Raw genomic sequence first — 25,646 nt, 5'->3', positions numbered from 1 at the left:
ACACACACACACACACACACACACACACACACACACACACACACACACACACACACACACACTGTTGCACTGTGTGAAGGCCTCAGGTGCCAGCCTCAATCTTTTTGTGTATGTGTGTGGGTGTATGAACGAGACAATATTGCACCAAAGATAATATTAAAAACAAACCCGTATGTGGTCCTTACACAACAAATCACGCAGATGATGACAAAGCACTGACAAACAAGGCCAGAAACTGTCTACGTGCCAGCTGTTGGATGTCATGATGCAAAAGGGAATCTACGGAAGACGAACAGCTCCATCTATCCATATCCAACCACTACCTATGCGAACTTTCTATAGCTCACGCTCCAGCCTCTGTGGCTCTTGGTGTACTGCAGAGGGATGTATCAACTTTCATTCTCAGCCAAGTGCACCATCAAATATTCATGCCTGTGCTGCGTAGAGATGCCAAATACACATTTTACTGACGATTATTTGTTGTGTGTTCTCAGGAATGTATTACAAGCTTTTGATCACCGAACCACTGGAGAGAAAGCAGCAGTCTCGGAAAATGACTACGCAGCATGTCTACAAACTCTGGGAAAGCACATTAAGCACAACTAAAATAAGGTTTGTTTCAAGCCTCTCGTGATGTAGTCACACCTGCTGGCTAAACGAATGGTTTTGGCATGATTCCTAACAGCTGTTTTCAAAGAGGTATTCATTTGTGAACGTCTACTCACATCTGCCTCCTCCCTCACATTGTATTAATGAGGTAAATATGCTTATGATTCATATTTGTCATTGATGTGGAATGAAGTCCAGAATTGAAGACGGTAGTGTCGTGCTGTTTAGACCATTAGTAAAATGCTTAATCATGGTAGTAAATGCATTTACTAATTTATAAACACATCATCGATTTTACTGAGCTATTTGTTGTCTTTTTGGAGTGTTATAGTTTATGATGTTTTATAGATTGCTATTACGGTTTGCTCTACATTTCTTCTAAAGCTCATGGAATAGAGATACTAATGCATTCTAGTCTAACATGACTACCATCATAAACATATTATTTAAAAATTACGGTTTATATGTTATGTAAACTTAGCAGAAATGCCTATTTTTGCCTTGTTTTTTTCAACCAACATTAAAAATGGCAGAAAAAGAATAAGAATAGTGCATTTCTCCCACCTAAATATTGGGTTGTTTTGGCACTTGGGAAATCTTCAGCAAGTTGCATGTACTTTTTTTAGTGTCACTTACTATTTTGGTGACACTATTGGTGCTTTATTTCATGTTCTGCCACTGTACAGAATTATTTTCTAAATGATCATAATATTGTTATGATATATCACAGGTATATTAAGAGTCATACGGGTTTGAAAAGACATCAAGATGAATAAAAATGACATGATGAACTATCCCTTTAAGAACTGATCCACTTGTACAACACATCTTGGACAACACAACTTTCAGTCATGTCTGAAAAGAAATTAACTTGATCTATAAGTGAGATGTTTTAGTGAGCACTTGATTAAATGAAAGGTGCATCTCTTTGTTTGCAACTTTCATGCTATCTATGCTGTTTACAAAGAATAAAAGCTTTTAAATATGCCTTTTTACTGTATTATAGCAATTGTATTGAAATGTAAAACATTTTGAAAAACATTCACATGATAAGACTTTAATGGACTTGGTTTAATATTAATATGAACGCACACACACACACACACACACACACACACATGAACACACACATAAATAAAGTATTTGTTGATAAAGTAGAAACCAAACAAACATGGAACATGAAAATGAAACACAGAAAGGAGACTTTGAGAGATTCACCATGCGCTACGGTATATAAGAGCCAAAAGTTTTCACCCCTCTGATGCAACTGGCAAACCAAAAACCAATTCCAGCAAGGTGCCACTAATATTTCTTCTTTAATGAGAATAGTAAGGAATGGGAGCCGAAAGAGACATCAGTCAAGAGCAGGTGTTCATTCTGATGATTTATTCATGATGCAATTATGAGCTTCAACCAACATTCTGTCACAAGTGCAGTGACATTTCGACTACTATTAATTGCTTTATACAGTAAGTTTGGTAATCATGCATCGCTGAATGTCATTCAAAGATGCTCCATTTATATGTAAAGCAGATGGAAAATCTGACTGGTGACTGGTGCCATAACTGTGTCTTATCCTTAATAGTCAGATGGACACTGGCCATTGATGAAGACCGCAAATGTCAGGCATTTATTGCTCGGTGCATGGGGAAACCACTGATTTAGAGATGACTTCTTTCCGAAAGCATGACAAGTCTTACAAATGCCACAGAGGCTTAAAATCTTATTTTAGCTTGTCAGAGTATAAAGAAGTATAACTGGTGATGAGGTGGTTTGCTATTTTAAAGGTAATAAATACTAGCATAGGGTTTTGATTTTGGTGTGCAGGATTGTTTCCACCTTTTTATTGCTTAATTTTTTATAGATGTTTTGTTGTCGTGGCACAACAATTGATTCGATAAAAGATCTGATTTGCACTGAAGACTGCTGTGTCACACTTGGTTAGCACATGGAATAAAGCCGAAGAATCACATTAGCTGACTGGCTTAACCAGCAACAACCTGGTGTTTCATTAGCAGAACCGCCTAATTTTTTGCTGGTGAACAGCATGATTATACTGGTTTGTCCTGTTAGATTAGCAGATATTGTAGCCAAGGATGCACGTGGGTGGTACAAGGCAGAGGAGACCTTGTTTTACTAAGAAAAGCCAGTGTTAGCATACATTCGTTCTCTCTGAACAGAGCACAAACTTCACTCTTCACCACAATAGCAAACACAATAAAAAACAGAATCCTTTCTAAATGGTGACATAATGGAACATTAAGCAGTCACACATTTCCCCTGTTCATATCGCTCAAAAACACAAAGAATAACACTCAACTGTCTACTTTTATTCATGCCCTTTAGGCTCACGCAAAGCATGCTGGGTACTGAAAAATCTCCTGATAACACAATGTTACAATATGTTATTATTCATCCACGAATTCTTTATGGTTGCACAGTTGGAGTTGAAATGAACAATATGTCCATTTCAAAAATCCATAATAACAAACAAATAAATAAATGTTGTAGTAAATGAAGACTATTTTTTTTTTAAATAACATCACTTTCATAACAATGAAGCACACTTCCTCCCCAAACTTTTGGATGGTCCATTGCATTTGGACATTTTATAAAGTAGGCTATTTTTAACAAATTCCTTTTAATCACAGTGATTACTCTCATTAGATTTTCATGACTATAATGCAGTGTTTTTGTTACTGCATCACTTTTTTAGTCAGAGTTGTATAAATGAAAGGAGGTACACAACAATATACTACCACAATGTCTAAATCTAATAAATCCCTTTCACAATCACAATGACCTCTAATGAAATATTTAAGTAAAATCATTATATTTAATAGCCATTATATAATATTAATTACATCTCTGCACATAGGCTATTATATACAAATAAATTAAAATCATATAACATATGATACATTTTTTTTTAATTAAATTATTTAGCATTCTGATCATTTTAATGGGGAATATGCGTAATTGTTATGAAACAATGAAAATAGGCTTAGGCTATTTTATTTTATTTTGTGTTGATATAACCAGCACATGTCCCTGGCAGGTTTGTGAGTTCCCCCCCTACCTGTTAAAGTAATGTTTGATTCTCAAAGGGATGATTAGAGACTACATTTCTAATTGTGAAAGTTATTATGATTAACTGCTTGAGCATCATCACAGCTTCTTGGCAACAGCGTGGAGAAATCTATCCGCCCCCATCCTCTGATTTGTAACGCGCAGCTTTGACTTGATCCCCATTCAATACATTATCCAGACATTAAACTCCCAGCTGTCAGCATGCGAGGATTAATACAGCCATTATCAGCAGCAGCAGCAGCAGCAGCACAGCAACCATAACTTGAAAAAGATAATATTAGGATCTCACAATCGCACTCCCCTGGCACAATAAAACAGCGGGGCTCCTGGAGATGTTGTACATGAGACGGTAAACAAACAAGCCAAAGCAAAACCATTCTTATGCCATCAATATGCCCATAGTATTTCCAGACACCTCAAGCAGTTCAATTATGTAAGTATCACCCCTCCTCTGTGTTTAGCACCCAAGCATAGCCTAGGTCTCTGCAGCAATAGCGTTTTAAACGCATTGTCTATAACCGTTATATCAAAACGCCCACTTTTAAAAGCCGTTGAAGTTCGGAATGAATCATTGAGTCGTTTGTTGAATCCTTTCTTGTACGATATAATTGAGAATAGTTCATCAGAAGCGAGGTGAATATAACAATAGTGCGGCTTACCTTTCAAACACGTCCTGTGGTTTATGTCCGGTAGGATGCTTCTGTCTGTCTGCATCAGCACCAGCGCACACCGGGAGCGCCCATCCGCTCAGGGACCGTGTGGAAAGAGACACGCCTTCACCAAACACGAAAACGAAAAACGTTTGACTTTGTGTCTCTGCGTATCACCAGCTTGTTGGCATGAACCACATCTTAAAATGCTAGTTTTAAGTCTTAAGGCATGGTTTTACATGAATCAAACGCCGCACAAATAATTAAATAAACGTATCTGCTTGAAATAAGCATTGATTTGCACTGCCATCTGTTGGTGAACGTTATAAATGCACATTGTGTGGAAAACAGTATTATTCAGCGGCATACATATATAAATTATTTATATAAACTCACATAGTAATACAGAACAATGAATAAACACCTAAACATATCCATAACGAGTGTAGCTATATAGGTTTGACTGTTTTTCTTATTTCCAAAGGAGCTGGATGCTGTATCCACACCAACAGGCGGCGCTCAACTACTGAGACACGTCGCGAACAGATGCGCTCAGTTTTACGAAATTATAACTGATTTGCTTTTTCTGAATGAATTATAGGTTAATATCCAAGCAGCGTGAGTGAGGGATGCGCTCCTGTGCGGATACAGCGGCTCTTCTGGTCTAGCCGGCGTCAGGTAATAACCCAGCAATATCATCAGCAAGCTTCTGTTTCAAACAGATAAGATGCTTCAGGCTTTGTTGTTCCTTAATCTACTTGTCACGAACCCTGTCTGTAATATATACGTTTGTATAAAAATTTAAAATTTGATATGTAGGCTATTAGACCTCTGCGACCTATTTAGTTAATGCATCCATACGGTTCATCACATCTTTTCTCACTCCATTGTCTGAAAACAATGCATTTTAGCGTAATTATTACTAATAAAAACATGGTATATATATTTAAATCCTAAAGGGATTCTGTTCAGTGTAAGGTGGTAGTCTGCATAAAATTTTGAGGGTTTTATAGGGTTATGTAGGCTATCCGTTTCTTGATGATATGTTGTATACAAGCTGATGCATGCATTTATTCATACATTTTTCTGTTAAAATACTTTATCCAGCCACAGTTTAATGTGCAGAGACGAGAGACAAATTTTATTTATTCTTGAATATAAAGTGTAAACACTGTGGCTTCCAGAATTTCTTATTTTTTTGTTTAGTCCTACCAAAGACTATAGAATACCCCTACTTAGCACCATAGACTGAACCCATGGCGTGAGTTGGGTCTGTTTTTTTCCGACCAATGGAAGACGGGGGAGTTTTTGGGAAACATGTTTGAAATACACGTTATATCTGAAATTTCGTTTGGTTCAGATACACTGGAACACAAATTTCACACCTTGCCTTATTTACCCACGAAATTTCAAAAATAATTATTATTTCCAAACCAAGGAAGCCATCATTACAATTCATTTTGTTTGAACTTAATGAATTGGTATGAATTGGATACTTGTTGGCCGAGAAAAACTCTTTATTGACAGCCAGTTAAAATATTTACAGCATCATAAAGTATAAAGTATGTTTACAGCATGTCGTAACATATAACTTCCTTTCATAATTTTCATTCAAGTAGTGTTCATTTTCATAGGGATTAATTTCTTCAAAGGCCATCATGAAATGTATGATTTTATCATCTTCAGCTGAATTAATTTACTCAATTAAGACATTCTTTTATTAATCGAACACAGGCATGTTGTTCAGGATGGTAAAACTCAGACTACTCAACACGATTGCACCTGCATACTTCTACACTGCAACCGTGGTCACATTCGCCCTCCACTTCCTCCTCTTCATGCCCAATGTTTTCCGAAGTCCAGATGTGGCGCTAAATCCCACCATGCTGGTCCACATCACTGTCTTTCTCTTCCTCATGGGGAACGCATTGGGTAGTTACACAATGACTATATGGTACCCATCTGAGAGTGCCAACGAGACAGTAATTCCAGTCTGTTCACCCGACTGCCCGGACCGAATTGACGCCCACTACCTCCTGAATGGACGCAACTTCTGTAAAGTGTGTAAGAAAGTGATTCTAAAACGGGACCACCACTGCTTTTTCACAGGAAACTGCATCGGGAATAGGAACATGCGCTACTTTATTATGTTCAGCATCTATACATCCTGCTGTTGTCTGTATTCGTTGGTAGTCGGGGTGGCGTATTTTACAATGGAATACTCCATTTCCTTTGAGAACCCACTGACGTTCCTCACTCTTCTACCGCTCTCGACAGGTTACTTCTTCCTTGGTAGGTTTAATTTTGTTTTCTTGAGGCTTTCCTACTTCAAATATCCTTGATAAGAACATTCTTTCTTTTCTCCCCTCAGGTTTGATTTCAGGTCTCCAGTTCTTTCTGGTTATAATGCTGTATGTCTGGCTGGGTATCGGACTGGTTAGCGCCGGTTTCTGCTGTCAGCAGCTTCTACTAGTAGCCCGAGGGCAGACCTGGTGCGAGCTGCAGAAAGGGCAGCTGTCAGAGAGTCGTGGGACCTGGCTTGCCAACCTGACTGATGTTTTCGGTTCCCGTTGGGCTCTGGGCCTTTTCCTGCCAGTTCAGACTGTGGAGACCATACCTGGGAACCGGCAGGTCTACCATGATCACAAACATGACTGAAAAGCCAAGAACTTGCCATATCAGTGTGTTCATCATGATTTGACCTGTGTCGACCAGTTATTAAATGTGATACGGGCTTCAGTGCATGCAACTGATCTACCTTTTCAGTGGATTTCTGTCAACGCTGCACAAATTAGGACAGCGTTATGTCACAAAGAGGTTGTAACACCCATATCTATGTCTATCAGCACTGTGTTGAAACTCAATTTCAGCCCTAGTTCAGGGCAGCAGTGATTAGCAGCATCAGAGAAGGAGGCCAGGATTAAAGGTTGGATGGGTATTTACAAAACAACGCACACTAGGTAATCAGCACACTATTACACAAGCAGGGGTGTGTTTAGTGTTTTGGGGGCCCTCAGCAAGTGTCCTGGGTGGGGCCCCCCTCGGTGGATTTTGCGATCAATTCCGGGGTAGGGATGGGTATCGTTTACATTTTATCGATACCAATACGATACAATACGATAAATGATGTAAAAAGATGTTGAGAATTTCAAGTTATCTTATTACTGCAGTTTACAAATGACTCCAAGAAAACAGAAAAAGGCACATAAAGCACATTTTTTAAATAAAAAGGCCCTTCAGAGAGAAAGAGAGAGAGAGAGAGAGATTTCCTCAGCATACTATAGCACAACATATTTGAACATCGTGTGCATAGTGGTGGAGGGGGTAATTTTTAGACTTTTTGTTTTTTCAAAAATATGTAATTAAATGTTTGATCATGCTGTATATTTTTTACAATGGGGCAATTGTTGAGTGTGCATGAGCACACAGAGAGCGCACGAGTGCTGAATGGTTTAAATACTGGCCAAACTCAAAAAAGAAATGCAAATTATAAACTTTAGTGACGATGCATGTAAACTGTGACAATTCCTGTCTCAATCGTGCAGTGTGCAGCTCGCTTATAGTGCAGATGCGATGTGGTGATATGAAGCCATTTGCGCATTTTGAGAGGGAAAGACAGCTCGCGGAGAACTCGTGCTGTTTGTAAAATTACGCCTCACAGAAAGTTTTCAAATTATTTTGTAAGTTATTTAATGAAGAAATATGAATTCTACCTCACCTTCAGCATTATAATTATTTTACCCGCGCCAGGTGTCCTGACATTTTATCCTACCCGTCAGATTGTCCTACCAGGGTTTACTGCGCATGCGCACATCAATATCTATCGCGTCCTTTTTCTCATGCTGAACAACAATATTTAGTGTATCTGCATTACTGTAAGGGTAGGTTTAGGGTTGTGGTAGGTGTAGACCAGGGGTCACCAAACTTGATCCTGGAGGGCCGGTGTCCTGCAGAGTTTAGCTCCAGCTTGCCTCAACACACCTGCCTGCAAGTTTCAAGTATACCTAGTAATACCTTGATTAGCTGGTTCAGGTGTGTTTAATTAGGGTTGGAGCTAAACTCTGCAGGACACCGGCCCTCCAGGACCGAGTCTGGTGACCCCTGGTGTAGACGTTAATAAACCATAATTTTACAGGTAGCATTTTTCGTTGTCGAATTGTACTACCCACTGTTTTAATGGGAGGTAGCAAAATCTGACAGGGTAGCACAAATCGACGGAACACCGGACAGAGATTATAAAACGGTGCCGCTGCATGTCATGCCAAACCTCTCACGGCAGATCGGTTTATGAGAACAGCTTCTAATTCGCCATTAACACAGAAGTACGCAACACACGCAACACACGTATCGATAACAGTATTGTTTGTCCTGAAGCTTATCGGTAGTCCGGTATTGACCCAATTTCGCCAATTTTGCTACCTCCCATTAAAACAGATGGAAGCATAATTCGATAGCGAAAAGTGCTACCTATCAGATTTTGCTTCCAGCATGATATTAATACGGTGTGAGGCTTTATTAACATGTACACCTACCCCAACCCTAAACCTACCCTTACAGTAGGATAAATACAGTGTTGGTAGCTAATCTGATTGGTAGCATTATTTGTCAGAACACCGGTTCTGGTGGACTCTCATCGGAAGAATAGAAATAGCGTTCCGCGGGGGCCCACGCAATTGCGAGTGAGTACACAAATGGCCTGCTAAAATGTGGGTGACATTTAGTTAGAAATTGAATTGAACTGGCCACACACCACAGGAAGTTCAATTGTAATTTAAATAGAAATGTACTTGCAATTAAAAAAAGCACAGGCAATGCATAAATACTAAAACTGAAAAAAAAGAAAAAAACTATAAATCCTTTGGAGTTAATGGCTTAAAACTTTTGGCTTTTTTGAATGAAATTAATACTTTTATTCAACAAGAATGCATTCAATTGACATTTAGAATGCAACACAAGATTTCTACTTTAATTGCTGTTCATTTGAACTTTATATTCATCATCCTTATGGTTTACACAGAAATATTATAGCAGCACAACAATTTTCAACGTTGATAATTTGGAAAGTTATTTTAAATTGTAATGTTATCATAATACTACTGTTTTCACAGTATTTTTGATCAAATGAAAGCAGCCTTAGTGAACAAGTGTGTCTTCACATACTCAGCATTTCTATTTAAACATTGCAGTCATATGAACTTCTTTGAATTCCAATTATTTTAATACCACTTCCATTCAATATTCAAATTTCTGAAATTTAAATTCATCCTGTTTGCTACCTCAATTCAAATTCCTTTCAGTTAATTTCGACTGGACCAGAATTCAATTTTCAGTTCATTTCTGAAAAGCACACATGTACTTGATACCAACTTAATTTTTCTAAAAATGTGTGATGTTTCATATCTTTAAAAAGTTATTGGTCATAACAAATGTATTTAAATATTATAATTACTTATTATTTTAGTAGTTATAAAACCATTTAAACAACATGATAAAACATTTAAACACAATAAAAACATTTTATTATACTTGATTGCAGGATCACATTCTCTTACTTACAGTAAATGGCAGATATCGTGTGGTTTTTTTATCATTAAGGCTTGCAGAAAGCATTTTGAGTTTGGTGCTATATTAACATTTCTTTTTACATTTCCCATAGAGGACAGATTAACTAAAAAATGTTGATTTACAGCACGATCAAACCAAGCAGTAAATATGTGCTAATTTTTTTCTTTGCGATCTGTCCAACATGGACAATGTAATTAGTAATAATGGAGGGTCACTGTTCTGTAACCCTCTTATAAAATCCACTATTAAGTTTAATTTCAGCGTTTCAATTATTATAAGTGCACGCTTACAATTGCTCTGCTCTCAGTCCTGTTTGAGGTTTTGAAACATGGCCCTCAACATCCTTTGGCTGCTGTTGAACTGAGCATCATATCTTATCAAAATATCCTTCACGTCCATCTTGACTGGATCAGATGTCTATGCTTGGTTTAGATGCAGGTTAGTTGTTCAGAAGCTGGAGTTTATTATGCTATCACAGCTAAGATGATATTTTCATATAATCAATTTCTACCACCTTTTTAGTGTTATACTGTTGTGAATTAATATTACGTTTCTGTATTTGATGCATGAAAAACATGGCATGCAATGATGATGAACATTTTCTGTTGATGAATGTTTTTCTGTGATTGATTTATTTGTAGCTATATTTAGGTTACCACCAATATCTTTATATAAAACGACTTTAACCAAAACACAACCTTAAGGGCTTTCCTTGGAGATCAGCTTCAATCTTAAAACACGTTAATCTATGATTTACTGAACAAATTGTTCAAACTTAAAATAACTAATAACCAGGGCACAGCTTGAATATATATTTAAAATGCCTTTATTTGATGGCACATAAAAAGTCAAACGACACCTACAGAATACAAAACTGCACTTCAGTACAATGCTAAAAATAAACAAGACTATTGCATAGATTTCTACAGCAAAAATGTGTCATTTAGTATCGGGTTCTGATAAATCAACACAATGTGTTTATATTTTTGGAAAGCAAATACAAATGCAAACCAGAAAACAACAATAGAAAAAGAAAAGAACATTTGTACAGCAAAGTACACTTGCACAGTGTACATGCCATCACATTCATTCAGTGCATTCATTACTCCACTAAACCTGGCCTCTGTCATCAAAGCTTATTAGTCTATACATGCAGTATAACAGATTGCTACGAAAAAAAAAAAATCATTCACATCCAGACCTAACGACAATTACAACCTCCATTAAGAATGTAAACAACTCACTTAATAATACAACAAAGCATTACAAATAACAACCACATTTGAAGTGCTACTTCAAATACATTCTGACCAGAACAAACGGTTATTACTACCCTTACTCTTACCGTCCATTGGTCTTTCTGTCTTTCTCATAGATAACAAGAACTTTTACTTGGAGATGCATTTGAAAACACATTATACACGTACAAACAATATTATTACAAACACATTTCTACAAATTGTCAAATATTCACGAGGATGATACTGAATTTCACATTTTCATCTGAATAAAAAAAATGATTGTGCACTTATACTTAAGTACTCATATCTTCATTTGTTAAAGGCCTTTTTTAGTTACAGTGATTAGAAAATAACTGTTTTCCATTTTGTTTGATTCTGAGCAGAATTTCGGTTCTGGTTTACCAAGGCCTCCTTTCCAAATAGTAACCAATTAGATTGAAATACTAGAACGGTTAATAGCGTTCTTTTCAAATTGAGTTTGCTAATAAATTCTGAATCACTATCACTTTATTTAGAAAAAGGTGCAACTGTAACCTAAACACTGTCGTTATATACTTTTGACACAAGGATAAAGATGACTACTGTTGGATAGCTAACGCTTGGAGTGATAACTAGATCTCTGGACTCTATTGAAGACTCAAATCTTTGATGTTTCCTACTGATATTATAACAAGATGTTGAAAATTTGCTAAGCGACTGATTAGAAAAGTGCCGGTTGGAGCAAGAATACAACAGCTGAAATAATAAAATCCGAACCTGCTACTACACCATACAACCCACATCTGTGATATCCTGCTCTGCACCCCTTACAGAGTCCACCAGTGAGTCGCTGTTTCCAGAGTTCTGGAGGATAAGCTGCAATCTCATCCAGACTTTGGGATCTCCACTACATATGGCCTCCAAGAAGAGGTCAGTCTGAGCCTGCAGACTCTGAAGCTGGGCCTGGGAACGTTCATTTTGTCGAATAAGTTCCTTTGTGCGCAGTGTGATACCCAGCAGGCCTGACCGATTCAAAATGTTATAGGTGTTGCAGAAGCGTTTGCGTTTGCTGGAGCTTGGAGAGAGGGCCTCTGGGATATTCTCCACATCACTGCTCTGGGTGACTGAAGCTTCGGGACTCTTTTGAGGGAATGAAGCGAGGAAGGAGTCAGTGCACAGTGAGAATGGTGAAGTGGTGTGGGGCTCCTGAAGGTCAGAAAGCCTGGATGAGGAGTCTTCCACAGCTACGTCTTCAACAGCGTGACCGATTTCTCCCAAAGAAGCAATGTTGGGGTCTACATCGTAATCTTTAAATGTCTCGGACACATCCTGTTTCAAAGAGGAAGTGTGGAAAGGTTTTTCATCATAACGGCGTCGTTGATGTCTTCCAGCATGACTGTGGTTTGACCTCTTATTGATAGCACTGGGACCCTCGTCGACTATAGACCCTTGTGCAATTTTTGGAAAGGTGTTTTGCATGGGAACATGCTTTCTGGAATGTTTCTGCTTGTCAGAGCTTTGGCCGGTACAGTCACCAGCTGGCATGACTGGCTGTAGGAAAAGCAGCTGGGACTGAGGAACCACATCTAGTGAAGTGTTTAAGCCCCAAGGTTTTAATGCAGGGGCCACGGAGTTACGCTGAAACAAGAATTATCAATGAACATTTTTGTAAAACAGACACATACTCTTTAGTTCTCATTCACAATAACAGGAGGAGTCAACAACGAGTCAAATGTTTTTCAGTCTTATTCAATAATAGATTCAATTAATAGTTTGTCATTTCTGAATTAAAATGTATTTATTCAAATGGATTATTTTAGGGGGACACGCAAGTAAAAAATGTCAAGGTGATGCAACTGTCTTGGTATCAAAATCAGATCCTCATGTTTGTGTGTCAAAATTTTTTTTTTAAACAACATATTATTTGACTTTTGCCAAAGTTAGTTCAGGTTGTAATATGTCATATGGTGACAATTATATTTATGAATTAATAAATCATAATATTTGCACAAAAAATTATATACACATATATATCCATTTATATATATCTATATATATATATATATTAGTGCTGTCAAACGATTAATCGCAATTAATCGCATCCAAAATAAAAGTTTTTGTTTACATAATATATGTATGTATGCTGTGTATATTTATTATGTATATATAAATACACATAAGCTCTCACAACTCCAGGTGAAAAGAAAATATATCATTTCTTTTTATATGATGTTACATGACATTTTTCAAAACCACATGAAAGTACATTTTTATATAATGTATGACTAGATTTTTCCTTTTCTTCTTTGCAGATACCCTTATGTCATTGACCCAGCTGCAATATTTATAAAACGATATTTATAGTAATCGCCTCATTCAGGTATGCAGCATGTTTTCGCTTGCTAGCTCTGATAAGAAGCAGCAGCAGGCATGAAATGCGCAAGCGCAATGATAGCACATCTTGTGTGTATGGAAAACAGCTGTACACACAAGAGGCAATATCGAACGTGATCAAAGCCTGTCTCCTATTGCGTATCATAGAAACATTTAATTATCCACACCAATAAATTAAATTAGGTTCGGTGAGGAAACGTGTTGTGAAATATCTCACCTTATATCAATATCCCAACTGAAAGGGTAGGGAAAACCTGCTCTAAATGGTAATTCAAATGCCTTTTCGCTATGAATAAATCACTGTTTTTGATTTAATATAGCATATAACATATAGATTTAATGAAAATTAAGATTTGATACATATAATATTAGAAACACATTTTTTGTCTACTTTGAGTAAGGTACATAAAAACACATAGATCAGTTAAAATAATTTACAGATGTCCTATACAGCTTATTGTTGGTTAATATTTTGTGAGCCAAAGAAACAGCTGTACACACAAGAGGCAATATCGAACGTGATCAAAGCCTGTCTCCTATTGCGTATCATAGAAACATTTAATTATCCACACCAATAAATTAAATTAGGTTCGGTGAGGAAACGTGTTGTGAAATATCTCACCTTATATCAATATCCCAACTGAAAGGGTAGGGAAAACCTGCTCTAAATGGTAATTCAAATGCCTTTTCGCTATGAATAAATCACTGTTTTTGATTTAATATAGCATATAACATATAGATTTAATGAAAATTAAGATTTGATACATATAATATTAGAAACACATTTTTTGTCTACTTTGAGTAAGGTACATAAAAACACGTAGATCAGTTAAAATAATTTACAGATGTCCTATTAATATTTTGTGAGCCAAAGATGCTGAGCAGAAAGCACTGGAAAGTATTCAATCCAAGAATCACAAGGCAAATGTCTGTAATGAGCTATAACTACCAACAAATTTAGTAAACATAGCTTTGAGACCAAAACAATACCGTAACTGCAACAAACAGTTATGTGTCATGAGCTAAAGCTTTTCCAGAAAAGCAACATAAAGAGACATGGAGACTTACAGAAATGTGTCATACCTGCTTGAGAACAAGGTTGTTCATTACGAGCATGGGAGAGATGCCTGGATGTGAGCCAGGAATGAAAGACACCTGAGGAGCTGCCGGCATGCTTTGTGCTGCAGTACTGGTTGGTCCTATGTCTTCAAATTCTGTCTGGTCCAAAGCACTAAAATATCCTGAGCTGGCATCTACAGTGAGAAAATATTGTAATATGGTAAGGGTAAAACCCAGTAATTATGTGCAGTTATACACCTATAACAATGTAATTATAGACAATATTGTATAAATATAATCAGTAATGGGGGATTAGTAATAATCATACCAAAGCATGAGAGAAAGACAAGTACTGTCACCATATTTAGCTTAAAACCATAATACTTACACAGAAAAAAAAAACAAGGGCTGTGAAATCTACTTTCTCATGTAAGCTGAGAAATTAATAATACACAACAGAACACAAAGCTGGAAAATCTATAAACGACAAACCTGAATCTCTGTCGATCTCACTGGAGGCTTTCCGTTTGTTGCCCATGTTGGATCTTCTCTGGTGGTCCGATTTGTTGGATTTCAGTCCATCGGTACAGCCCTGATCCAGGCAATGACTGAGAGCAGGACAGAGTCATGGATTAAATAAAGGAAAGTCAAAAACCTGAAAGATGATCTAGTGTAACATGAGCACATTTAAGACTCAAGCCAATGAAATGCAGCTCCTACTCACTTATAGACCAAATATAGGGTTTCTCACACCCAAAAAAACACACTTTATCATGAATTAGCAAATATTACTATGCAAAGTTTCTCATAGTAAATAAACAGCCCATGAATGAATCATAAGCAGAGACTGAGAGAGTGCTATGAAAACAAGTAAACAAGTCCACGAATATAAGTGCTAGCCTTATGCACCCTCATACAGAAAAAAAAAACATCTTAACATCTTAAAATACAGCTTGGCAACCACAGTGGCACCTTGTTTTAGATCTTGTATTGAATAGTTTATACATACAGTATGAAAGGAATCTGAATGTCGCGAACCCGCTACTGCAGCACCTGATACACGGTGCCAAACACGAGACTCTCCCATAAACACACACTACAGCACAAAATGCACGTTTTCCCTTACTTACCGAGAACAATTCTCCTCAAACTCCTTCTCTTGTTAAGGCTTGTGTATGAAATGACGCTTGACGAGAGAAAACTAAGCTTATATTTCTGTTGTTTTGGAAACTGGACTGCACAGAGAGCAACGTGAGTTTACAAACAGCTCCGCCTTCTCGGCTGCCTTAAATGGCTGTTACCAGGGAAACCGCCGAATCGTCACTCGCTTAACTATGCAAGATCCGCCTTATATTTACATATCGCCTTCTGATTGGTGCAGAGATGAACCCTTGCGACTGTAAACGTGACTCGGAAGTGTGGCGTGAAATCTGCACTGCAGCGTCAAGAGTGAATCTAGCACGCGCTGCAGCGTCATCCTCTCCATCCCATAATTTTTAATGTATAAAAAATGTAGTTCACAGAATGAAAGCCACGTAACAAACAAAACTGTTGTTGTTTTCTACGCAATTCAAACGTCAATGACACGCAAAAAGTTTGCTCCACAATTCTCTCTCTCTCTCTATATATAGAATTATTATTATTATATTACAATTATTATTTGAACCACATCTTTTTATTTATTTACTTATTTATTTGCCATGTCCACAAGTGCTGTAAATTTTAAAAACAAATTTATTAAGAAATATTAGGTGTTCCTCCTTTCTGAATGTGTCCAGATGGCCCTGAATTCACTTGGAAACTGATCCTTAAGATCTTTGCTTTCATAGTCAATGGAAATATTAAACACAAATGAATTTCCACATGCCCTAAAGTACATAGATTTTGGCAAAGTGCAACAACCACAGAACTGCCCTCCCAACAGGCTCAGAAAAGTCTCTTGAGTAGGCCTATCTTCACTAGAACTCTAACCCCAGCAATAGTCACGCGACAAAAACGACATCAGTTCTACTATTCATTGCCAAAATATATATTGCATTAAAATGGAAATCATATACATCAAATCAATGTGAACACTGGATACATGAAAAGAGCAAAACCTAAGAAACACAAACATCATTCTAAAAACGTTTCATTGGGTTTACTTACTGTTTTATTGAATTTCTTGACTATATGAAGAACATGACACCAGTGTTGGGGGTAACGCATTACAAGTAACGTGAGTTACGTAATCAGATTACTTTTTTCAAGTGACTAGTAAAGTAACACATTACGTTTTAATTTACAAGAGAATATCTGAGTTACTTATTTCACTTTTGGTGTGAAAAGGCTTTTATATTTGCCAAAAATAGAACTTTTTTTATTTTAAAAACAAACAAGCAAGCCCTGTCCAGATTTAAAAAGTAACGCAAAAGTAACGTAACGCATTACTTTCCATAAAAAGTAACTAAGTAACGTAATTAGTTACTTTTTTATGGAGTAACGCAATATTGTAATGCATTACTTTTAAAAGTAACGTTCCCCAACACTGCATGACACTAGACTTTCCAATTCCCCTTAAAAAGAAACACTTATGCTTTAGTTTACTACTGAAATCAAATGGGATATGTTATTAAACTGACTTTTAAACTACATTTAAGCCGTATTTTAAATTCTATTTATGTTAACTGTAATGTTCAATATTTATGTTAATTGTATGTCATCATGCAATTAATAAAGTGAAACCTTAGTAAGTTTTGTATATGACATAAATCATAGACAAAAACCCATTCCATTCTTTGACCAAAATCACACACGCACACACAGGCCAAGTGTTTCAGAAAATATTTTTTTAATAATTATCAGAAATAACAAACAATAGTCACTCTATTACGAAAGGTACTCTTAAAGTTGTATAATATTAATACATATTAACAATATTTTGAAAAACATACAACATTTTATACATTGGGAATTAAATAGCCCTTTGGTGAAAACTATTGTATTTATATTTAGGGTCAGCAGCATAGATAATAATGCTTCTTTGGTTTAATTTCGACACTTTATAGACCTGAGTCTAAAGTGTGGGAAATTCAGTCATTTTCACTGACAGAACAATAATACAAAGCACCAACATTCACTCATATCGTGATGAACATCTGTCTCGGTTCCTGTTGACTGGCCCTTTCAGAGCAAAGTCTTTGTCCTTACACAGTGCACACTTTTATTTTTGCCAAAGTTGAATTATTATAGTAATATATATCATAATGGGATGGCTTTCAGATCAGTATTAGTTGAAAAACACTTACTGAACGTGATTATTTTATTATCACCACTAGAGGTCAGTATGTCAATTTAATGCTGAAGTCACAGAGAAGCTTTAGAACGTCAACAGAAAATACTATGTATTAAAAATCTTCTAAGACGGGTTTCACATTAGTAAATTGTAATATAGTCATAGCATAGCAGTAATATAGAATCTAAAGAGATGATATTTGGCATTTTGTTCTGTGCTTCCTTCTAGATTTATGACCAAATACACAATGGCTTTGTAAATGTATTGATGAATGAAATGCACCAGTTTTACTTCAGTGGATTTTAATAAATAAAAGGGGAAGACTTGGCAGCTAAACCAGTACTACCACTATTATTACTTTATGACTTTCACTACTACTATTATAAAACAATAAAATAATAATAATAATATAATAACATAAGTCCCTAGGGGTTTATTCAGTCTCGGATTTTAGGTTTGGTCTTCGGTTGTTTTTCTTCTGTAGAGAGCTGCAGAACAGGAGTTTCCTGTATAGATGACTGGAAGGCCCCCCGTGTGCTGACAGAAGCCCCATCACCATATCAACTCTGCATCTGGGATGTGCTGGGGTGCAGAGCAGTGGCAGTATCCATAAGTGAATGATGGTGACAGTGAGGGTCGCACAGAAGGGGGCAGATGCGCGCGATTGGCTGGCATCATGGCGAGACAGCATTTACCTACGGGGAGGCTGACACCTGTAAGAGAGCACAAATTAATACATGTGTGCCGCTTATGCTCAGAGAACAATGCACTCTTTGTACTCTGTGTCCTTTAAGTACATCAAAAACCCCTGCTCTTATCAAAATGTCACTGAAATGTTGAGACTTCATTACAGAACCTAGAGGGATGAGGTTCCTCATGAGGTTATATATGAACTAACTGGTTTTAATTGCAAAAGTTTATATGACTGAATCAACCAGACTACATTAGTATACACCAGTGGTTCTTAACTCATTAGTGGGCATCATTAAACTTCTAAAGGGGCCTCAAGATTACTTGAAATGATTTAAAATAAAGTCAAAACAAACATTAAGATTATAGCTAAAATGACTAAAGATATTTCCTATTTTACCCTCTCTTAGTTTCTTAAAGTTTTTTTTTTGGAACTCGCAATAAAATTGTGACTAGACTTGGAAAAGTCATCTAAATTGATAAAATATTATAAAACTATTTTTAAACATTTTATGCATATACTTTCTTTTTCTAACTATGCTAAGCTAATATTTTATTACGCGTTGTGAGATGTGTACATCACAGAGAACTAGAAGCCTTTAAATATTGCTCTGGACAATGAGGGCCTTTAAGAAGGACAAGAACATTTTTAAGGGTCAGGTCAAGTAGAGGTTCATTTTTACTAAAAAAAAAAAAAAAAAAATTCGGTAATACTTTAGTTTAGGGACCAATTCTCACTATTAACTAGTTGCTTATTACTATTAGCATGCATATTACTAGCATATCAGCTGTTTATTAGTGCTTATAATTTAAGCACATATGCATAATATATGTTTATATTTAAGCACATATGCATGACCATATTCTACATCCTACATAATAACTAACTTAAGAACTACCTTATTAAGCAGTAATTAGGAGTTTGAGGCAAAAGTCGTAGTTAATAGTTAATTAATAGTGAGAACTGGACCTTAAAATAAAGTGTGACCAAAAAAAATTAATCAAATATGGTAGATGCTGATAACAAATATTTTTAGATTTCATTCTGTACAGGAAAGTTTAGTTCAAAATGAGTTCAGTCCTCTTAAAAATAGACTGTTACTTAATTTCTGAGTGTATTTTGTGCTTATCTATGCGTATTAGAGTATTGAATTGTTAGCTTAGCAACATGCTAATGTAAAACCATCAATATTTAACTTACGTGTCACAATCTTTCACTCTCTTTTTCTCCTTCCTTTTTCTCCCTCTGTTTCTGGGTTTCAATCTACAACAAAATGAATCATCATTGTAATTTCAATTTGCTTGTCTACTAAAGTGTAACTGCGTCAGAGTAGTAACTTGTTACCTGTCTTGTTTCTTTGTAGGTTTTCTTAGTCTTGGCATCACAATGTAAGAGAAAGCAGAGAGAAAAGCGGAGAGACTATTACGAACACATTTTTCGTACTTGATACAAATTTTAAATTCAACATTTATGTTCAGTATTCATATCTACAATATCAATACAAAGCTGTGTCACAATGCAAAACATGTGGTTGCATGAACAAAATTGATCTCTTCCTTACCTACATTCACAGGCTTTGTGCTCCACAAAGGTCATCTCCACATATTCCTGGCCCTGCTCCGCTGGCTTAATCTTTAATAACTGAAAAAGTCATAATATTAATATCTATAGCAACCATGTGCCTGACACAGACAAAACAAAGTCTCCCACATAGATATTACTTTAGTGAAAAAGCATCCAAATTGAAAGTCCAAACAGTCGATATATAAAAGTATGAGCTAGTATTCATAATTATTGGTACCATCTTTTGTGCTACTTTTGAAACAGTAAATATTGTCGGCCTTGATGAATGAAAAATCCTTACTTGCATGGTGGTGTTAGAAGTAAGTGTAGGGTGACACTCCAGATTCTCATCTCCACAGCAACCAGCGCAGCGGACCAATGGCACGCAGGCGGGGCTGAAAATGTGCTCCACCTCCCCAGGGTACTCCTGAACCACTTCCACTAGCTTCTCTATAGTGCGGCAGAAGCTTTTCCCCCAAACCTCTTGAAACAGCATCACTGCAACACAGCAAGAGAAATACAAGGCATTGACCTTTATAAGTGTGCATGAATATACAAGAAGAAATTACTGAGCATTTGGAAGCAATCACTGAGCAAACTATGAACTGATTAGTGAGTGTGAGATTTATCAAAATGCTAGTAACTCATTTGAGATGAGATTACTATATCTATATGCCACATGATCCACATTCAACAATAATTCTGTTATGACAATTCTTGGAGTTTAACATGGTAATATACTTGGCAATGTTAATGTGTCTGGCCTTGGCGGAATAGATCTGCTACGCGGCTTGCTACTTGCTACTGCCAATACAGCCACAACATGCTGCTGTGAGCATGTAAGAAATACTGCTGCTGCACATATAACATAAAAAATAACCCCCATTTATAGCATACATGAAATCACTCTGTAGCAGATCTACACAGGTGGAGCTGGGGGAGGTGGAGGGTTTCTGAAGCTGAGCAGCAATCTCATTGGCTGCTGATGTGAAAGAAACCAATCAGCTGTGCCATGTGAATAATCATGTGATTATATCAGACTGGGTTAGAACCTATCGGGCCTGTGCCATCCAGAGTTTCATGACAGAAATTGGTATTAATGTGCCTCATTAGACTCATAGTTCTCATTAGAATCATACCTATAGCTACTAAAAGTCCAACCTCATAATCAAAACATTTTTGTCCTTATTTCTCAAGGCAAATGTATATATGATCCATATTTACCAATGCAGAAATGTACAAATAATATAGATTTTCTTAACATAGTTTGATTTCCGAAATCTCTTGGAAAATGCAACAGGAAAAACCTCTATAGTGCGTGTGTGCATATCCTGTTTTTCATTTATCCTATGGGATCTTGCAGAGAATGGTTCTTTATTACCAATTGTGGCTTCTTATTGCCATATTACTCTTATTATTGAGTAAGTGTAAGTTTCTCATTTACGTTTGAAATAAAGAGACTATAAATATTTATCTGGCAGCATATTTGTTTCAAAAATAGCCAAAAGAGCTCTGCTTAATAAATAACACATGGCAAGTAAAATGACTTTGTAGGTTTTAATATAATGTACAGTCTCTTTTGTACAGTTCCTGCTGTAAAATATCCATTTCTCATGTGTGTCTGATCCTCATAACAAGACAAAAAAAAAAGTAAAACAGAGAAAAATAGATGGAAAAAAACTCGTAGTTGCTGTAAACTTTGCACACACACTGATGTATATAAGACTGCATTTGTTATGTTTTATGTCATGAGGTCATTCTCTTACCTTTAGCAGTGTTGTTTACGTTTACTAAGGAAGAACTCTGCAAAAAAGAGTGTAAAAAGGGACAGATTATAATATAGTCTCAATAAAAGTATAAACAAAGGCCATGATAAATAAAAAATGTATATTATTATTATTAGTAGTAGTAGTATTGTTATTATTATTAATAAGCCTAAAGAAAAGTAATTGTTATTTTAATAAATAAGAAGAAAATGAAGAAGCAGCAGGAAATTGACAACAGAAGGTTGGTGATACATGAGTACAAGTGGCATCTTCAACCAAGAACATTATATAGTTAAATTTGACCTAATTTAAACAAATTAATGGTATTTGTGGTAAGTAAATAACAGTGTTGGGGAAAGTTACTTTTAAAAGTAATGCATTACAATATTGCGTTACTCCATAAAAAAGTAACTAATTACGTTACTTAGTTACTTGTTATGGAAAGTAATGCGTTACGTTACTTTTGCGTTACTTTTTAAATCTGGACAGGGCTTGCTTGTTTGTTTTTAAAATAAAAAAGTTATATTTTTGGCAAATATAAAAGCCTTTTCACACCAAAAGTGAAATGAATAAGCCTCAGGCTGAAGGGAAAGTAAATTTACGTCCGTACAGTAGAATGCAGAAGAAGAAATTTCAACACACTTCAGCAATAAAAAAGACACACAAATGTTTGTCTAGAGTAATTTTTGCTTATTAGTACAGTTGAACTGGATCATCGAAGGTCAGAAGCAAAGACATTGGTTAATAGAATGGGATTAAATACATAAAGGATATTTGTGTTGTTTAACATTTAATTATGGCAGGGTTGCATCATATTCTGAGTTGCATTATTTTTATTCACTATGAGGAATACTGAATCTGTCTGTCTGTCTGTCTGTCTGTCTGTCTGTCTATCTATCTATCTATCTGTCTATCTATCTATCTATCTATCTATCTATCTATCTATCTGCTTTCTGTCACCTCCCTATCTATCTATCTGTCTGTCTGTCTGTCTGCCTGCCTGCCTGCCTGTCTGTCTGTCTGTCTGTTTATCTATCTATCTATCTGTCACCTCCCTATCTATCTATCTATCTATCTATCTATCTATCTATCTAGGACTCTGAGTGCATACTGAACTTTAGGGTCTCCTACAACCCAAAACATCAGGTTTAATAACCTCCAGTCGTGCAGTCCGGAGGATGCAAGGCAGGAAGTTTCAAGCAAAATAGGAAAGCAAACAAAATGGTAACCAAACATTTCTGAAGACTTTTGGCTCCTTTTGGATTATGATAGAAACTCAGTGCATTACACATGCAAATAGGAAAATATGAGAGGTTGTTTGGGAAAATGTGCTGGCTCCAGTGATGGTGGATTATATTGAAATACTAGTGGTTGTGATGTGTGTTACTGACACTGCAAACCGTGTCAAGCGCTTTCAGAAATGAGTCATTTTTCCTCTTTTCGTGAATAATTTGACTATGGAATGGTTAAGGAAGTCAAAAGAAAAATTAAACAATTTTTTAATGTTAAAATGCAGTGACAACTATATATAAGCAATCAGTTCGATTTATAATGCATGCTATTGTTTTTTTTTTTCACGCCCAGCTGTAACTCAGAGAGATAACACTTAGGTCAGCACGTCTACGAGAAAGACCTGTCTCTTAAATAATAATCCACAGTGACCTGAAGTCATGCAGAAAGAGTATCCTTCCATCCTGTCTTTTCCAATTGATACAGCAGTGTGAGAGAGGGCTGGCCTGCTTCAACAGGAAGAGTCTGAGTAAACTGAAAAAGAGACTTCAAGCAGACATAGAGTCTATGGGAACTTTTACTTCAACATCACAAATTAGAACAAAAAATGCATGCCTTTATTGGCAAAACTAAGTGAGACAGGGTGGATAACTGGAATATTTCAATGATGCGTAATAACCACGAGCTCCTTTATATTTAATAATGAGAACAGAATCCTGTGATCATGGTTTCATGCAGGCTGTTGCTTGAGGTTACATTAATTCATACTTCTATGAGCACACAATAAAAGGCACATTCAAAATAAATAAACAATAAAAAAGCATTCTCCAGAAGAATTTCTGCTATTTTCACAAATAACTAGGCTACCCAAGGAAAACACAGCATGTTTAATAGTGCTTCTTTACTGGCCCAGTGCAAATCTGTCAAATCGCAGCCTCGCATTACTCCAACAAACAGCCAGCAAACATTTTTTCTCCAACAGAAACATTTCACATTCAATTGCTATCCAGCTTTTGCAACACATTTGTGAGTTACATAATACAAAATGTACAAAACAATAAGATTTAGAGGAAATTTTGTTCTTGGATTTTTGTTTTGTTTTTACACTTGCAGATCTGTTCTAATATCCTGGCTAATATATTATTACTGCTATTAATATTATGGTACTTTATTGAAATTATTAAAGCAATAATCATATAATCTCCCTACCCATGGTAAAATCATTATAACGCACAAAAGTCAAGTGACTGCTTTTGAATAAATCAGGAACAACAATGCGAAAAAGACACGAATGTTCAATAAGCATTTTTTCATTAACGATAACTGAAATGAAAATGTTTTGTGTGAAGGAATGCTTCATTATCAGCAACGATTTCGAATTTTTTTCAATTTTTCACAAAGTGCTCAGATTATTATTATTCAGATTCCAGTGAGTAAAATCCTGGAGGACAACACAAACAATATTGTCTTGGTTAAAAACATCTCCACATAAACTCCCTTGAAATTGGCCAACCATGGATAATTGTGCTCCTTATTACAGTAAGTCCTGTTGTGGCTATGTAAATGGAAGCAAATTGCCTCCAGATGAGAGATTAAAGCCTACAGAGTGGATGACAGTCCCCTGAGTGCCACTGAAGGAAGGACAGATCCATTTTTTCCTGATTGTGATTGCGCCTCGTCCCCTGGGCCATAACCAGGCCTGTACAGGAAAGAGACGTCTGGAAGCTTATGCGTGTTAAGGGGTCATATGATGCTATTTTAAATATCATTATTTTGTGTATTTGGTATAACAGAAAATGTTGACATGCTTTAATGTTCAAAAAAACACATAATTTTCAAATACTATATCTCTTTGGATTTGAGACTTTAGTCTTTGCAACTTTACAGATCTTCTTTATGCACCAAGAGCTTGTAACACTCAAAAGAGAAAGGAAAAATTGAAATCGCATCATATGACCCCTTTAATGCATGTGCAGATGAAGGTATATATGGTGAGGTGGAGAGGCTGCAGCATGAGGGTTTCGTAGTTTATCCATATAGTAGAAGTTGCTCCGTTCATAAAACTGTCCAATAGAGAATTCAAGCTAACAAGCCTGATATTTCCATATAAAATATTTTCTACATGAGTTAAATTAATGCACTGTATTAATTAATGTACTAAATCTTGTGATACTTGCACTGATACAAAACTCATTGGTCAGTGTGTTAAAAAGAAATGTGAAATGCCTAAAAAATGGTGTAATGTGTAACAACTGAGCTCTAAAATGTTAACTATGTACAGTATATATAATAAAATGGAGAAAAATTATTGAGAATAGTTTGGAAATTAACAAAATACATAAATTTGCAAGCTAATAATTTCCATATACAGTAACATGAAAAAGTGGAGCTATTTTACCAAATTATTTAAGATATTTAAACATTAACTTGCATTACATTACTTTATTACTACATTACTATAGGACAGGGGTTTTCAACCTTTTAGGACATGCACCCCCCCAAGTTTCTCTAATTTCACTCACGCCCCCCCCCCCC

At 36.1% G+C, this 25,646-nt stretch overlaps 4 protein-coding genes across 5 annotated transcripts in view; 1 reads left to right on the top strand and 3 right to left on the bottom strand.

Annotated features, from left to right (window-relative positions):
* The window catches only part of tmem63c (transmembrane protein 63C), a 57,936-nt gene extending 53,513 nt beyond the window's left edge, over window positions 1–4,423 (bottom strand). Inside the window, exon 1 of the mRNA XM_016455057.1 lies at window positions 4,359–4,423. The gene's annotated coding sequence lies outside the window, so the exon portion shown is untranslated. The remainder of the gene's footprint in view (window positions 1–4,358) is intronic.
* A 445-nt stretch (window positions 4,424–4,868) lies between these two features.
* LOC107664475 (zinc finger DHHC-type palmitoyltransferase 22) lies at window positions 4,869–7,412 on the top strand. Its single transcript, XM_016455061.1, has 3 exons — window positions 4,869–5,027; window positions 6,084–6,641; window positions 6,721–7,412. The coding sequence occupies exons 2-3, from the start codon at window positions 6,086–6,088 to the stop codon at window positions 7,005–7,007; spliced, it is 843 nt and encodes a 280-aa protein (XP_016310547.1). The 5' UTR covers window positions 4,869–5,027; window positions 6,084–6,085; the 3' UTR covers window positions 7,008–7,412.
* A 3,346-nt stretch (window positions 7,413–10,758) lies between these two features.
* On the bottom strand, window positions 10,759–15,846 carry LOC107664474 (CLOCK-interacting pacemaker-like). 2 transcript variants are annotated; one of them, XM_016455058.1, is made up of 4 exons: window positions 15,718–15,846; window positions 15,080–15,195; window positions 14,612–14,781; window positions 10,759–12,772 (listed from the first exon to the last, which is right to left on the bottom strand). In XM_016455058.1, the coding sequence occupies exons 2-4, from the start codon at window positions 15,123–15,125 to the stop codon at window positions 11,918–11,920; spliced, it is 1,071 nt and encodes a 356-aa protein (XP_016310544.1). In that variant the 5' UTR covers window positions 15,126–15,195; window positions 15,718–15,846; the 3' UTR covers window positions 10,759–11,917. The 2 variants fall into 2 exon arrangements, with proteins under 2 accessions (XP_016310544.1, XP_016310545.1); XM_016455059.1 differs by having other exon boundaries at window positions 15,080–15,202; window positions 15,718–15,842.
* A 1,707-nt stretch (window positions 15,847–17,553) lies between these two features.
* The window catches only part of LOC107664476 (placenta growth factor-like), a 27,043-nt gene continuing 18,950 nt past the window's right edge, over window positions 17,554–25,646 (bottom strand). The window contains exons 2-7 of the mRNA XM_016455062.1: window positions 21,882–21,918; window positions 20,417–20,613; window positions 20,114–20,193; window positions 19,897–19,926; window positions 19,753–19,815; window positions 17,554–18,574 (exon numbers count right to left, since the gene is read on the bottom strand). Of these exons, the coding sequence (XP_016310548.1) occupies window positions 18,553–18,574; window positions 19,753–19,815; window positions 19,897–19,926; window positions 20,114–20,193; window positions 20,417–20,613; window positions 21,882–21,918 (429 nt within the window). The 3' untranslated portion in view covers window positions 17,554–18,552. The remainder of the gene's footprint in view (window positions 18,575–19,752; window positions 19,816–19,896; window positions 19,927–20,113; window positions 20,194–20,416; window positions 20,614–21,881; window positions 21,919–25,646) is intronic.

Source organism: Sinocyclocheilus anshuiensis, unplaced genomic scaffold (genome assembly GCF_001515605.1).
Source record: "Sinocyclocheilus anshuiensis isolate Anshui unplaced genomic scaffold, SAMN03320099.WGS_v1.1 scaffold167, whole genome shotgun sequence".
NCBI classification, from domain to species: Eukaryota; Metazoa; Chordata; class Actinopteri; order Cypriniformes; family Cyprinidae; genus Sinocyclocheilus; species Sinocyclocheilus anshuiensis.
This window is presented reverse-complemented; position numbering and strand designations above follow the sequence as displayed.

Excerpts from the sequence above, each read along its gene's own strand:
- LOC107664475 (XM_016455061.1), top strand. The coding sequence starts at position 6,086 with ATGTTGTTCAGGATGGTAAAACTCAGACTACTCAACACGATTGCACCT. Across the intron at positions 6,642-6,720 it reads GACAGGTTACTTCTTCCTTG|GTTTGATTTCAGGTCTCCAG; the intron begins GTAGGTTTAATT and ends TTCTCCCCTCAG.
- LOC107664474 (XM_016455058.1), bottom strand. The coding sequence starts at position 15,125 with ATGGGCAACAAACGGAAAGCCTCCAGTGAGATCGACAGAGATTCAG. Across the intron at positions 14,782-15,079 it reads TGAGATCGACAGAGATTCAG|ATGCCAGCTCAGGATATTTT; the intron begins GTTTGTCGTTTA and ends TTCTCACTGTAG. Across the intron at positions 12,773-14,611 it reads ACAACCTTGTTCTCAAGCAG|CGTAACTCCGTGGCCCCTGC; the intron begins GTATGACACATT and ends TTCTTGTTTCAG.